At 38.5% G+C, this 14,909-nt stretch overlaps 1 protein-coding gene across 2 annotated transcripts in view; it reads left to right on the forward strand.

The window, feature by feature from the left end:
- Positions 1-14,909, forward strand: part of SMOC2 (SPARC related modular calcium binding 2) — a gene marked incomplete at its 3' end in the record, with an annotated part of 141,916 nt that overhangs the window by 85,440 nt on the left and 41,567 nt on the right. For both annotated transcript variants that reach the window (XM_084261495.1, XM_084261494.1), the window contains exon 8: positions 12,335-12,521. In XM_084261495.1, the coding sequence (XP_084117621.1) occupies positions 12,335-12,521 (187 nt within the window). The remainder of the gene's footprint in view (positions 1-12,334; positions 12,522-14,909) is intronic.

Genomic DNA, 14,909 nt, shown 5'->3' on the forward strand with positions numbered 1-14,909 from the left:
GCTAGTGCAGGGAGGCAGCGTGGTTTCATTGCTTACATTGGTGGCAGCTAGCCAGGAACTCCAGGGCTCTAACCCTGGTGGCTTTGCTTCTGGGAGGGCTGCTGCTGTCTGGACAGATCAATGCAAGCAGAAGCAAAAGCTTCAGCAGAGAGATGGTTGAGATAGTGTCTAGTACATGACTGCTGAATACAAGAAGGAACTTTTCAGACATATAGAATAGGAGGTAGAAGTGAAGAAAAATATTTTATACTAACCAGTTGCAATAGCTGCATTTCTCTGAATGAAGAGGCACAACCTAAAGCCTTTCTCTCAATTTTGATTTTGCATCTAGACTTCCTGCCTTTTGTTTTATGTGTTGGTTTCTTTGTTTCAGTCGTGAAAACCATGTCACTGGATTTTCACCCTTTTTCCTTGCAATTGATTGACAGCTTAAAAGATTCCTCCCCTTCTTTTTGCAAACTGTGTGCCACTGCATGATTGCAATATATATGTATATGACATAACCAAAAATAAGATGCCCATAACTTTGGTGCAAGGCAGGGCCTGTGCCTTCACCTCTCTGTTATCTTTATCTAAATGAGCCTACATGTATGAGGCAAAATTTCTAGTACTTGCTAGTCTGTGGTGCTTGCTGTAGAACTGCACCATCGCTATTCACAAGTGCAACCAAAGGCAACTAGGTTTGGAAATAACACAGGCTTTTCCAATCTCCTTTAGCCTGTGTTTCTTCCTCCTGTTTGATGAAAACAAGTCCCACCAAAGGCCCTTGTGGACTTCATTAATTATGCCAGTGGTTGATTGGTTTGGCACAGAATGCTTTGTAACAATAGACAGATTTAATCAGCAACAGCTCCGGTTGCGACAGCTTCACAGCCTCCTGGGAGCATCATGCACTGAGCTTCCTTTTGCGTTGTTTTCAAGTCATCAGACAACATCTAATCTTCCCAAATTAAAAAGAAAACAAAGCATACAATGTATAATATGTAGAAAGAATAACAGAACTGTCTTCACATAAGCGATAATAAAAACGTTTCCTTATTAGGTGACTGAATGCCAGCATTGCTGTTTCCTGTGTTGCTGGTTATCTGGAAAAGTTAAATATTTAGAATCTGGTTTATTTGAACAGTTCTGCCAAAAACAGTCCTTTGGATTTTCTCTGTTTGTCATAGAGAGCTTCAAAATAAATGAGGCCTGAGGTAGATGTGTGTGTGTGGGGGGAGATGGGACGGGAGCAGGTCTGAAAGGGCTGAAAATACTTGTGTGAAACAAGCTAAGCAAACACTTTGAAAAATAACACTTTCTGAAACCTGTTCTTTGCTCTTACACATAATGGATTGTTGGGAAGTATTTATGCAAGGCTTATTCCACTCGTACAGGTCATTTGGGTGGTACTTTGAACACTGAAAACGAAAAATCTTCTGGGCACTGAAAATATCCTTGGGCTGTAGAGGATTAAGAATCAATAGTCACACTTTAAAATTCTGATTTTACTGGTTCAAAAGGTCTGTAACTTTGCTACTATGCATCATCTAAAATGCTTTTAAAACTGTTCTTTATAGGCTGGGTGGCAACTCTTCTGTTGGTGATGCCTAATGTGTACAGTGGAAAGGTTCCTGTTTACAGGAGCAGAAATGTGGCCTGGGATTTTCAATATGATAGGGAGTCTTCCATCCTTCAGCAGCACTGGGATGTTTCACAGTCTCACCATATTTAGCATTATCTCCACTTCAGAGAGCTATTTCACTTTGAAAACAGAGATGGAAGTGGGGTGGAATTAGCATTTTTTTTTTTAATTCAGATTGCCTTTGTTTTTCTCCAAAGTTTGAAGGTAAAACCAAGCCAAAGATTTGGCTTTGCCCTTGAAACCAACGTACAAGCTGAGCTGTTTAACCATTGCCATATGAGAAAAGGGGAAAAAAAGGAAGAGCTACATAAAACTGTATTAAAAAGCTATTGAAGCTGAAAGAAATAGTATTAGAATATTCTTGTTGGCTTTTCTTCTTCTTTGGCTCATGTTCTTTATTGCTTTGAATTGTGTACCTCTCCTGTCACAGAAATCACAGAAATCACAGAATTATCAAGGTTGGAAAAGACCTAAAAGATCATCCAGTCCAACCATTCACCTATTACTACTAGCTCCCACTAAACCATGTCCCTCAATACAACGTCCAGTCTTTAACTGTCGTGAATACTGACTTCCTACATGCTATATGAATAATGTGTTTTGAATATGAAGTGGGGAGGGGGGAGAAGGACCTGTACAGCACTTAAGATGAGCCACCAGATTTGTGCAGGGTTAAAGCAGTGCAGTTACCTTTTGACCAGATTTCATGATTATTTTATTTGTCGAACCTCATACTGAGGACAAGAGTTAATGAATTCCGGGAGCAGGGTGACTCAACAGATGATAGCACTTTACAGAATTGTCTTCTTGCTCTGTTAAAAGACCTTTCATTGCACAACACAGTTCTGGTAATTAGAGACATGAACAGTAATACACATGCTCATTTTCCACCTGTTTCCTGCCTTCTCTTTTATGAGTAAGTCAGTATGAAAGTGGCCAGGTTTTGATTAATCTGTCACTAATTCATTTTTAAGGGTGCAATTGTATATTCTCAGCATTAGCACAAGCTTTAAATGCTGGGATATTTTAAATCAGGCAGGTTTGAAGGGTACATATCTGGGAACCCTGGAGGTAGAATCATTTGCTTAGCCGCAGAAGAGGCAGTGGGAATGATGGTAGCATAAACTTTTGCATTACGGCTGTCAAAGTAACCCTCTCTGAACCACAAAGGAAGAAAGGAGAATTTCTGTTTCCACAGCATGTTTGATCCCTGTGTTCCCGCTCCATGTCAGAGCACCAAGTCCTTACCGTTCTGTAATGCCCATCCAGACTGGTATGAACTTGACAGGGGTGTGTGTTGTATTAACCATTTTGTAAGATACTCTGACACAAGTAAAGGAGAGCTACCTATATGCAAAATAGTATTATCTTATTGTTTTAATATATCTGCATATCTTTTAACTCTGCACCTTAGGTCACGTTCCCATAAACCAGCCAGAAGGCCTCCTGGCTCCTGCTGGCTTCTGTGACAGTAGTCAGGGTTCTGTCTGTAAGGTGGCTGGAAATGATTCGATACTTAGAAAATAGAGTGTAGGTGACGTGCAGCCACCTCAGGCAGGAGTTAAGCAATAAGGCTGGAAAACACTTCATGGTGCCGACAGCATTAGCGGTGTGGACCAGTGGTAGGAATGTGGCACAAGCTGCAGCCAGAGATGCCACTGTAAACCTCTGCAATTAATATTACTTGGGTGCCTAAGGTCAAGTATCCAAAGCCATATCCAGGCACTGATATAAGTACCCTGGTTTGCCAAATGGTGAACAGAAACAGCTCCTGTTTCACTGAGGGGAAGCGCTGGGTTGAAAAACATTCTTGTAAGCTGGCTTTATTTAAGTGCCAAAGTATGAATTTAGGCACCCCAGTTTGCACATTTTGTTTTGTAATTTTTGGTAGAGCTATTCAAACAAATACTTACCCTCAGCTCACCTGGCAAAGACCTTCATTTTCACAGCTCTGTGGAAAAAGTGAACCAGCTTTCTTCACTTCAAATATTTCTTTAAAAATGAGAGATTTTTCCACTGGCAAAAGACTAACATTTGCTGGTCAATATACTCATAAAGCAAGAATGGTAGCTTTGCGCAATTTTGTTTAATGAATGAGCCTTTAGATTGCTATAGCAAACTGGCCAGCTAGCCACTGCTTCGGAGAAGTTGGTGATTTTCATTTGCTGTAATTTTGGGTGGTGGCTTTTTTGTTTGGTTGGTTTTGAACGGTACAGTGCTGCTCTGCTTTGGGTGGGTGAGGCAGCCATACCTAGCAATAATAGGAACCAATGTTTCCTTTTATGTAGGAAACCCAGTTTCCACCCTGTTTGGCAAAAAAACAGCTTTCAGATGTATCCCTGCAGGACGGGGCTGTCTTTTGCACAGTATCCTCTCTCATTTTAGAGAGTTAACAAAGTCAAGCAAGAGCAACCAGTGATAATAATCCACCCTTTCTCCAGCTTTGTAATTGAGTGAATGTCCTCAGCTTGTTGAGCAAAAGAGGATGAGGGACCTCATCTCCTGAGAAGAACAGAAGATTTTTCACTCTTCTTGTGAAGCCTGATGGCATGTGATTGATCAGCTAGTTCCAGAGGATTTTTGAGTTATGTTAAGGTTGCATTCAGAGACCCATTGTAGAGGGTAGGGTGTAAACAGTCCTTGGATCAAGTCTGGCTAATGCGATCCATGTTGCAGAGGCTCGCTGTCACTTCCACACGCTGCTGCCTAACAAAAATGTGCTACTTTTGGTTCACTGCTCTCTCAGATTTCGTACGTGGTATGATAAATATTTGACTCAGGATGTTCGGGGTATACATTTGGTGCTAATACAAAGTGCATCTTTGAAATAACTCAGATTTATAATCTAATGTAGACTAACGTGTTTCTGTCATTTATATACAGCAGAAGTAAGTGCTAATAGACTAAATGACAGAGATTCTGTCATGCTTGTATGAGTTTTCATCAAGCTAGTGAACAGATCTCACGCTACTGTTTTATTCAATGTAAATAAGAATGGCAAAATACAGAATGGCGTTTTGTTTAAAAACAGGTAGCTAGTTTAATGCCTTATACTCTGTAAAATGTTAGTATGACAACTCTGTGAAGGAGAAAAAGGATTATAAATAAATGAGTATTTAAATCAGTTATAACTGTGAGAGTAGAAATTCAAATACTTACATAATATTTCTCATCTCTTTAACCAAGAAGTTAGGCTAACCATTAAACAAACAAGCAAGCAAATAAACAAAGTGCTAAAATAGCAGGCTTTTGTGGCAAAAAAATTCTTTTTCTTTTGCAGCGTTGTGGTCACAGCTTTTCTCACACCACTCCTGGTATTTCAAATTGTGAGAAAAATAAAGAACTGCAGACATACATGTAAAGCCTTCCCTAAACTGGGAACTGTTTTGAAAATTCCGGTAGACAAGTGGGTTTGGGTTTTGGTTGAACAGCAAGTCATTCTATTTTAATCTGAGATCTTTTTCTAATGGGGCCCCAAACTTTTGCCTATTAATAGAAGCAGAGTTTGTGTATTGCAGATACCTTGATTTGACATAGTGCTACTTGGCTATTCAAACCCAGCATGAAAGTTGAGAAAATCATGGTGTATACAGATAGAGTATATTGGTTGTAGCCATGTTCTCTTCAGGTAAAGCTAAATGGGAGCTGGTGATTTATGTGGTTTAGGTCTTTATTTTCATCAACTCAGTGCATTTACAGATGATCCTTGTGTCTTTGCTTATGAAACAACATACATAAATGAGAGCATCTGTCTGTGATTTATTCTGCAAGTACATAAATTAATCTTTAGGGTTGTTGAAGCCATGAGCTTTGTGTTTAGCCACAGTCATCTACCCAAGCTCCAAAAGTGCAAAATAGTGATCATCTGTATATTGAGAGCACTTCGCCAGTGCACACAAGGGGCCTGAAATATTTGGTTCCCACAAGTTTTTGCAAACAAGAAAATACATGGGTAGGAATGTTGCCAGCTTTCTCCAGGCCTTGAGAACCCTCATGCTGATGCATATCTGAACCTAATGTAAAGCAAAACATGTGGCGCCAGATGAGTATTAATACTGTAATTTAGTCTTAGGTTGTGGCTGCCATTGAGATGCTGGGACTAAGGTTGAGTGTTTATTAATATTACCTACTCCTTACAGTCAGTACTCAGTCCATGAGCAAACATTGGGCTTAAATGGAAACATACGTGCATGCAGATATATTCAGCTGAGACCTGAGGTGGTGTCCATTGAATCTACTTTGTGTTTTTCCATGGATTTCTACTGGAGAAAGATTGGGCCACATAAATACTCTTCATTTGATTTAGGTTTATCAGAAGCCTAGTATCATGAGCAAATTAATTCCTGCACTTGTTTATAGCATTGAGCTGCTTCTGATTTCTGTTCAGAGTCGAGTTTATTTGAAACCGTCAAGAGAGGGCAAGCAGTCAAATTCTTGGAAGAAAGGTCTAAAGACTGGTGTGAGATGCCCATACCCTGACCATGAGGGAAGAGGAAATTTACTTTGTGTAAACAGAGGGCATCTTAAGCCACATTATACTACCTTATGTGCATCTTCAGTGAAGGAATATCTCATGGTAGAAGAGGTCTAGACATAAGCTGGAAACCCTGGAAGCATATGAAGCCATGGAGTTGCACCTTTCTTCATTAGAATGAAATAATTTAGGGATTTTTTTGTCGTTTGTATTAGTTGTGTTTATAGCAGGAACAGATATGATGGATTCTGGGTGATAAAATCAGTCAGCTACGGTAAAGAACCTGTTAGTTTACCTTGAAGATGCATGTGTGATGGAGTTAGGAATAACAGAGTTACTGTTTAAATGGATCATTTTGCCATCCTGTCAACGTAAATTCCTCTTCCCAGTGCCTTTCTGAAGTGAACATTTTGATCATATGTGGAAATTCAATTTGGTGTAGTGTAAGTGGAAATCCATTCAATGAAATTTGAAGAGAATGAAAACTAGTTGAAAATATAAAACCACATTGTAATCAGTTTCCTTGGGGCCTATTAACTTTACTGGTTCAAGGAGCAAATGAAGCAAAGTCTTATCCCTGTGAGATCTGAATTTGTTTGGGGGTTACATGTTTGACAACAGGATGACTATTTATCCATCCTAAATATTATGGTTTTGAAATAAAATAGCACAAAACTTCTATAAGTTGGTATTTGAAGTGTTTCAAAGAGGTACCTAAATTAGGTTTAATTAACTAGGACAAACACAGGATTTGCATAACATTTTGTTTGGCAGAAATTGTGATACAACTCAAGTCTCTGTATACTGAAATGTGGACAGTAATGTATTCTGTCTGTGTATCTTCTCTGAAACATGGGAGAACCTCAATATTAACTGTCTCTAATGTTACGCTAGACTCCTCCAGAGCATGCGTATCACTTTTCGGAGTATTTTTGTTCCCAGGTTTCTCATTACCTGCTTTATAGAGAGGACATTGAGCTTCAAGCCCTAATAAAAGCTCCCTTTACCCTGGAAACCAGGCTGTCTAAATTGCCCTTTTCATGCCCCATTATGGTAATGAGAAAAGGAGGGAGAAGGAACCAACTGAAAACAGAATTTCTTGGAATGGGTTCTGTTTGTCATATACACATTGTGGGGTTGAGGAAATTGGAAGGAAATGTTTGTATAGTGGCAGGAAATGTTAAAGTAGCATACAGACGCCTTTGTAATTTTCTGCAGATTTGGCAGCTTGTTTTTTTGCAGAACATCGAAATTTAGACATAAATACAGTGATTGACTTTTAAGCAAAAAAAAAAAAAAAACCAAATAAAATTATTTGTAATCATGAAATCCACATGTTGGGAGAAGCTGTGATAAGACACAGAGCAACTGCCAGATTTTCTGAAACAAGGGGCTAAAACATCTCCTGTTACAAGACTAACAAGATGATTATCATAACTTACATGATGTGGTGTTCAGTGTTTTAGATATGCTACAGACAAATGCCGAGTTACATGGTTTGTTCAGGGTAACTTTTCCAGAAAAGCCACCTCTTTTCTCCTCCAGGACATCCCCAAGTAAACATTAATTAAGAGGTTAAAGTGACCCATCAGAGATGAATAAATGGAGCCTTTAATAAACAAGGATTTACAGTGTTATACCCTACTACAATCGAGGTATTTTTCTGTTCATATAGATCAGCTTATTTCTTGAAATCTGGACTGTTTTCTTAGGGATATTTGGCAACAAGAATCAAATGAAGATTTTAGATAAAAACTGAAACTTATGTACAGAGTTTGTCATTAGCTGGAGTATCTTCTTGACAGAAGATGCAGCATTGCAGCTGGTTGGTTGTAATGGACTATAAAGACATCTTGAAGGACTACAGGAAAAATAAGTTTAGTAACTAACATTTAAAGTAAAAAACAAAGAAATGGAATATCAATATGCCATAGGAAGAGTAACATGCATTACATTCAAATCACGTTTTTAAACTCAGTGGTGAGCAAGACTTTTACTTCATTGTTCATAAATTGCCTTTTTAAAGCAAGTTGATGGTCATTGGGTGGTGCAAAGGCTCTTGGTGTGAAACTGAGAAAAAAAATATATTTCCTTACAGGATTGAAATGTATGTGTTGGATCACTAATGATTAGCAACCTGGAATAAAATACAGTTCTGGGTAGAAACTGCAGGAAGGTTTATCAACCAGAGATTAAGGATCCCAACAGAGCTACAGTGTGTCTCACTAGTGTGGTAGACTATGTGGAAAGGATTTTTTCAGCTGTGTTGGACTATTCTATTAAACTTACATGCCTGGAAAAGCATATCTTTTTTTTTTTTTTTCCCAGCAAGACAAAAATTAAGAAACTAATTGAAATAACAACAATATTATTTCATATTCCCTGAAAAAAGAAATTGAAGCGTCAGTGCTTTTCTCTTCCCAGAAGGAAAGTTAATGTAGCAACACATTCCATAGAAAGTCTGATGTATTTTAATGATTAAGGTACTTATCCTGCTTTTATTGTGGCGTAGATCTTTTTTCCATACTATTCACTTTATGAATGTTGGGCACCCATCTGTTATGGTTCCATATCATAGCTGTTGTCTGATTGTTTGGACAAGCAGTCAAGCATTTTCGAAGTTGATGACATTTATCACTGGTTCTCCTGGCAAATGAGCATTTGTTGACCATGACTCTTCTGATGTTACAAAAGCAGTTACTTGCAGTGGTATAGTAGCTCTTTGATAAGAGCTCTTAGTCATCACAGGGCTACAATTGCATCTTTCCAGTAATAAATAATTGAAAGAAGAGTTTGAAAGGGAATGAATGGTTCCCTCACAGAGGAAGTAATATTCTTGTTACAGAGGAGTAATATTTTGGTTCTGGGAAAAGCAGGCAGGATTATAGGTAAGCACTTTAGAGCAGGTTTCTCTTATTTCTGTAGGAACGGTGTTCTAGTGGGGAAATGAAACTGGAAAGTAGTAATGGTGCCACAAATGGTCATGTCAAGAGCACTGGACTCTGCAGAAATTACTTTCTTGGACAGTCACTAAGCAGTTTGCCTGACAAGAGGCATGAAGCTACTTAGTGAATGCGTAAGGGAGAAAAAATAACTGTTTTGCACTTTTGGTGAATAAAATGAATGAACTGGGGTTCAGCAGGTTTGTAATAAAGCTCAGTCATTCAACACATAGAGAACTGACAGAAGTAGTGTCCATCATGCTAATTTATTTTTTTCCCATTTGTCAAATATAATTAACATTTTATCTGACAGCTAATTCCTCTTCATGTTACAATTTCCCATCCATAGGGGAAGAGTAAGAAATTAAAGGTTACAAGAAGGGAAAGTCCTTCCTGAAAATGTCATAGGTTTATTTATTTTATTTGTTTTGGTCTTGAATTCCTGTGCTGATGCTCTTCTTCAAAGGCAGACTTTTCATCACTGGAGTCCTCCCAGTGATTGTAGGACATTTACCTTGGTGTTTGATATGAATCCTGCTTTTTTGTCTATTTTTCATAGACTTCTGCCATTAAAAACATTCCTATTTATCTTTAAACGTTCCTTTAAATACTGTAATTGGCTGTCCCATTTCCAGTCTCACTTGCAGTATTAAGTTCCACCAGTCTTCTGAATGTCCCTCCTAAAGCCATAAGCCAGATTTGCAACCCTCCTTTGACATCTCTCCCATAATACTGCTTTTCTGTACCTCTCAGACTTCTGACATAAGGGAGAAAAGCAACCAGAACAAACCTGACCTACTGCAAAAGAGACACATTGCTTACCTTGAGCAGCACCTTGTAGAAAACCTTGCCTTGGCAAGTCAATAGGGAGAGTAAAGACCATTTATCTAGGTCTGTAACACCTGCTCCTGAATCTCCATAGTGCAGGTGACTGCGTTGGCCATGATTCCAGTGTTTTTGAGCCAGCTGTGCAGTCCTTTGCTGGTTGCTTTAGTCAGTGAAAACTATACTTTCCCAGAAAGTAGGTGGTGTAGCTTCTGCTCACAGCTGAAACAGCCTGTATCTGCTTCTGCTCTGGGAATTCTGTCTGGATGACCTGACTGTGTAATCTCTATACACCAATGTATTTTCTAAACAAAGCTGAGAGCATGAAAATATATCGCTCCTCTGGGTTTGTGAGAGATAATAATACCAGCATATCTGCCAGATTATGTTGCTAGTTACAAGGATGTAAAATGAGAGAAGGTCGCAGTAGCTAATGGAATGGTCCCAAGGTTTATCACTATGAATGAGAAAAGAATTCAGTGGAATTTTAAAGGGAGTAATGATTTCCTCCCTCTCACTGCAGCTGCTTCACCCCATTTGCTCCTTTTTGCTTGATTATATACAAAACATAAAAAGTGAACAACTAAACTAAGTGATGCATTTTCCAGAGTTGTCATACCTTGTAACTTGATAATCATCATAATCCAGATTCACCAAGGGAAAGATTTATTTTGGCTATTCAAAGAAGATGCTGGTGATGGGATTCTATTTGTGAAACCATAGCTATTTCTGTGAAGGTTTTAACATCTATTTCTCTTTTTTAAAGGAGCCTTTCTGTCCTCATTGCACTGGTTCTCTAAGTACAGTTTATTATCTGAACACTGGTGCTTTGAGTGCTACACAATCTCTGACTATGTCAGTGGGCACACCAAGACAAAAACATGCAGAATCAATTAGTTTATCTGGCTGTCCTGCTCAAATGCCATATGAAACAAAAGAGGTAAAGAAAAAAAAAATCATCCAAAGAACTGGAGAAAAAGCCCACTCTGTCTGTGCCTTGTAATCAAGTCAGCAAGTGATCTGCTTGCTTTTTAAAACTTTTCCATGGATTGGAACAAAATATACTCTTTTGGAAACTGGGAAATTGTATATATGGAACCGTGTGCTCTTTAAAGTATGAAGGTGTTTAATTTCTGCCACCTTTTCCCCTGCAACCAAAGCTTTACTGATTTAGGTCATCAGCATTTGCAAGAAGCTAGCAAGAACGAGTAGCGTTCTGGACATAACTATTGACTTTCTGACAGCTTTTGCCTGCAATTTGCAAAACATTTTCTGAATCCTGTGGATAAAAGTAAATGAGGTGAGAGTGAAGCTGAAACTCGTTACAAATGCACTAGAAAATCTGATTGGGATTCAGCTTTTTCTTCTACAGATTTAACTGGGGAAAATCAAGAATGAAATCTTGCTAGAGATTCAGAGAACATGTCACTAGTGTCTAGCAGAATTGAAAGAAGAGCAGGTATTACCCACAGATTTTTTTTGGTAATATTAAAATTATTTTTCTTTAACTGAGGTGAATCTTTTGTTTATTGAAATTCCAGAAACAGGAAATTCGCCTGTCAGTTATTTGAATGCTTGTAGAATGCTTATCATTATCAACATTTTTCTTCTTCAAATATTTAATTTTTTGTTCCCTTGATTAGTTTGGGAATTAGACAGAAGCTGTTCATCAAAATTGCGCATGACATGAGACTGACTTTAAAATTCCTGGAGAAATAATGGCTTGAGTAAATAGTTTGTGTCATTTATTATCTCTGCAGTGCCACATATACCACCTTAGTTTGGTAATGATCAAAAATCCTTATCAGAGGTGGGTTTTTACTGATTGGTGTGAACTGATTGGCATTCTCAGGCCCTGGAGTTTCTGCCCTTTGTCCCTTGGTTCATAGTTTCACTTAAGACTAGGAATGTATGGACATGTAAGGTTTTCTTACATCCAGAAGAGATCTGAGAGATTTGTTAATGCAGACAAAAGGATGATGTATCACCAATACTAGAAACACTAGAAAAAAAGTGAAACATTTTCACTCTATTGAGGGATTGTTCCAAAACTGGAAAGAAAGAGCAGAATATAAACATCTAAATCAACATCTAGATGAGCAATTCATATGAGGAATCCTAACTAGATGGATTTGTAACGTTCTCTCTGAAAAGAATCAATAGTTTAGGAAGTATGGAGTGGGTGAGGATTTTTTCAAGGTGGCAGAGAGTGTGATTGTCCATAGATTATATTGAGTATAGGAAAGGTTTGTTAAAATATTACTAGAACTGTGTTCTGAAGCAGCTGCATGAAAAGGAAACAAAATTTTCTAACAGTATACAGCATAAACCAATGTAGCCAGTGTTTGAGCTGTAGCAAGCCTCTTCAAATGAATTTTTTATATGCAATCAAAGAAAAAACCTGTTTGATAAATATAGTAGACCCTTTCCATATAGCTTCTTCAGTATTTTCTGTTTTCCTTCCAAAAGCATCATCATGTGATCAAGAACTTCAGTCAGCCCTGGAGGAAGCCAAACAGCCCCAAAAAGACAATGTGTTCATTCCAGAGTGTGCTCAGGGCGGCCTCTACAAACCAGTGCAGTGCCATCCTTCCACTGGCTACTGCTGGTGCGTTCTGGTGGATACAGGACGTCCCATCCCTGGTACATCAACCAGGTAAGGGAATACACATTCAGTGCTCAAAAACTGCAGTGAGAAAATGCCTTAGTGCGCATGTACTACCGTGTAGATTTTCTGTTGCTGGTGGAAGTCTGTCATACAGGTTTCTTCCACTATGAAGAATAAGTGAAATATTTCTAAGAGCCATCAAATGTCAAGACCAGATGACCAAATACTGTTTCCCTGCAATACCGCAGGCAGTTTCCTCACTAAGTCCTCTCTTTTGCTTTCTGTTGTGTGCTGGGAAGCCAGGGCTTGGAGCAGATGATGAATAAGCCCAGAGGAAACCTCACACTCTTTAGTCTGAGTATAGAGGGACCAAGTGAGATGGTCTATGACAGAAACCATGTCCAACCTCAGAAATGTTTGGTTCTTTTTCCAGCAACCTCCTCAAATATTTCATATGAATGGCTTTGATGGAACAACTGCTTGGGAACCCATAGAGAGGAAATATCGTTTTAGTGTGTTATTAACAGAGGCTTGGAGTTCAGTCATCTCAGCTGAGCCGGATACATGGTGAACTGTTGTTAGCCACATAGAGCAGATGTAGGCAAGGCAAATATTAGGTTCCAAAAGATGTTATTTAGTCTGGTTATTGAGGTTTGGCCCTTGAAGGAATTCTATAGAAGTTCATATAAAGCTGGCAGACAGTATGGGTATCTTGATGCAATCATAAATCTTTTCAAGCTCAAGCCAAAATAATTTTTTATGATTTGCATAAGGTTTGTAAAAAAAAGGAAACACAACCAACATTATAAGCCACTTGCTGTAAAGTATTATATCCCTGGGGGGTGTTTTTTACATATTCTTCAAGTGCTGATTTACTGCAAGCTGTTATGCTATAGTCTAGACCATGCCAGTTACAGTACCAGCTGAAGTGAGCTTGATTTAAATTTACTGTTGATCTACTGCTTCTGGCAAGTTGAGATCCATAAACTGTAAAAACATGTCAAAATAGTCCAAATTTGGTCCTGAAACAGAAAGATCAGTACATGTGTTGTGTGAGAACCTAGAGATGTCCTCTAGGCATTCCAGAAGCTCCCTCTTCTGCTTTTCCACTGTTCTCCACCCCTAGGTTTCTTCACTGTTTCCTGGTTTTAGGTCTAATCCTTCTTTGCATTGTACTTTAAATCGTTCTGTGGAACCTTAGTTCCTATTCTCTAATTTGAGTCCAAGTTATCATTTTGTGCTCATCAAGCAACAGGACTTCTGCTGATTTATTTTTTTAGTTGTTCTTAGTTAGTATCATTTTATTATAGAATCACAGAATACTTGAGATTTGCAGGAACCTCTGGAGATTCTCTAGTCTAGCCTCTCAAAGCAAGGTCAGCTGAGTAGATTGCTCAGGACCATGTCCAGTTGGGTTTTGGATATCTCCAACAGTTGCAAAAGGTGTTTTGTGACATTTGAATGAGATTTCCTGAATTTCATCTTGTGCAATTGCCTCTTTTCCTGTCAGTGGGCATAAATAGACGAGTCTGACTCCATTTTCTTTATTTTCCACCCTTTGGATATTTCTCGACATCAGTAAGATCTTTCCTGAGCTTTCTTTTCCTGAGGTTGAACTGTTCTCTGAGCCTTTAATTATTATGTCAAATGCTTTAGGAATTCTAGGTCTTCCCAATACCTTGATGAATCACCTGTGGATCTAGAATCAGTCTCTGTTGTTTTCTTTTCCTGTTTGGTCCGCTGGCCTTTTGTGGTCTGTAACTACCTGTTAACTCGGCTAGGAGGGAATTCTTTCACTGTAATGCCTGTCTCCAGATTGGAAAGGCTGGCAAGTTGTATTCAATCTCACATATATGATTTAGACACAAATTTTCCCTTTGCTCAGTGCACCTGTCTGATATCTAATACTCAAAAGATCAACTGCTGTGATCTTGACCATTTCTAATTTGTTCAACTTTGCTGGATTTACGAGGAGTCCCCCACGGAACTCTGAGGAAGTTGTATTTTGTAATATCCTCAGAGAGGACATTTCTCCGCACAGATGGGTAAGTAGAGTACTAAATACTAAATAAAGAATGACTGGTGTATTTAGGAATCTACAGTCCTGGTAAACAAGCAGGTGGGATTACTGCCTGGAGTTTAAGAGAAGTGTCTAGAGTTCATTTCTCGGAAAGATTTAGGTGGCCTGGAATCCCATTAATTATTTTTTCATTTTAATGTTTTTCTGTGTTCATAAAATTAAACTTTTTCCCTAGCAGAGGGAAGTAAAAAGCGATCAGAATATGATGAGAAATATGCCTTTGTCTTTTTCAAATTCTTTCTAATGGAATGGAAAGGGTGAACATGTGGGTCTTTCCCAGTGTAAAGAACCAGGACTCATGCAAAAAGATGTATGGTATCTTCTAGCTTTCTACTGCAAAATAATAATTAGAAAAG

The sequence above is a fragment of the Gallinula chloropus genome, assembly GCF_964237585.1.
Source record: "Gallinula chloropus genome assembly, chromosome: 3".
NCBI lineage: Eukaryota > Metazoa > Chordata > Aves > Gruiformes > Rallidae > Gallinula > Gallinula chloropus.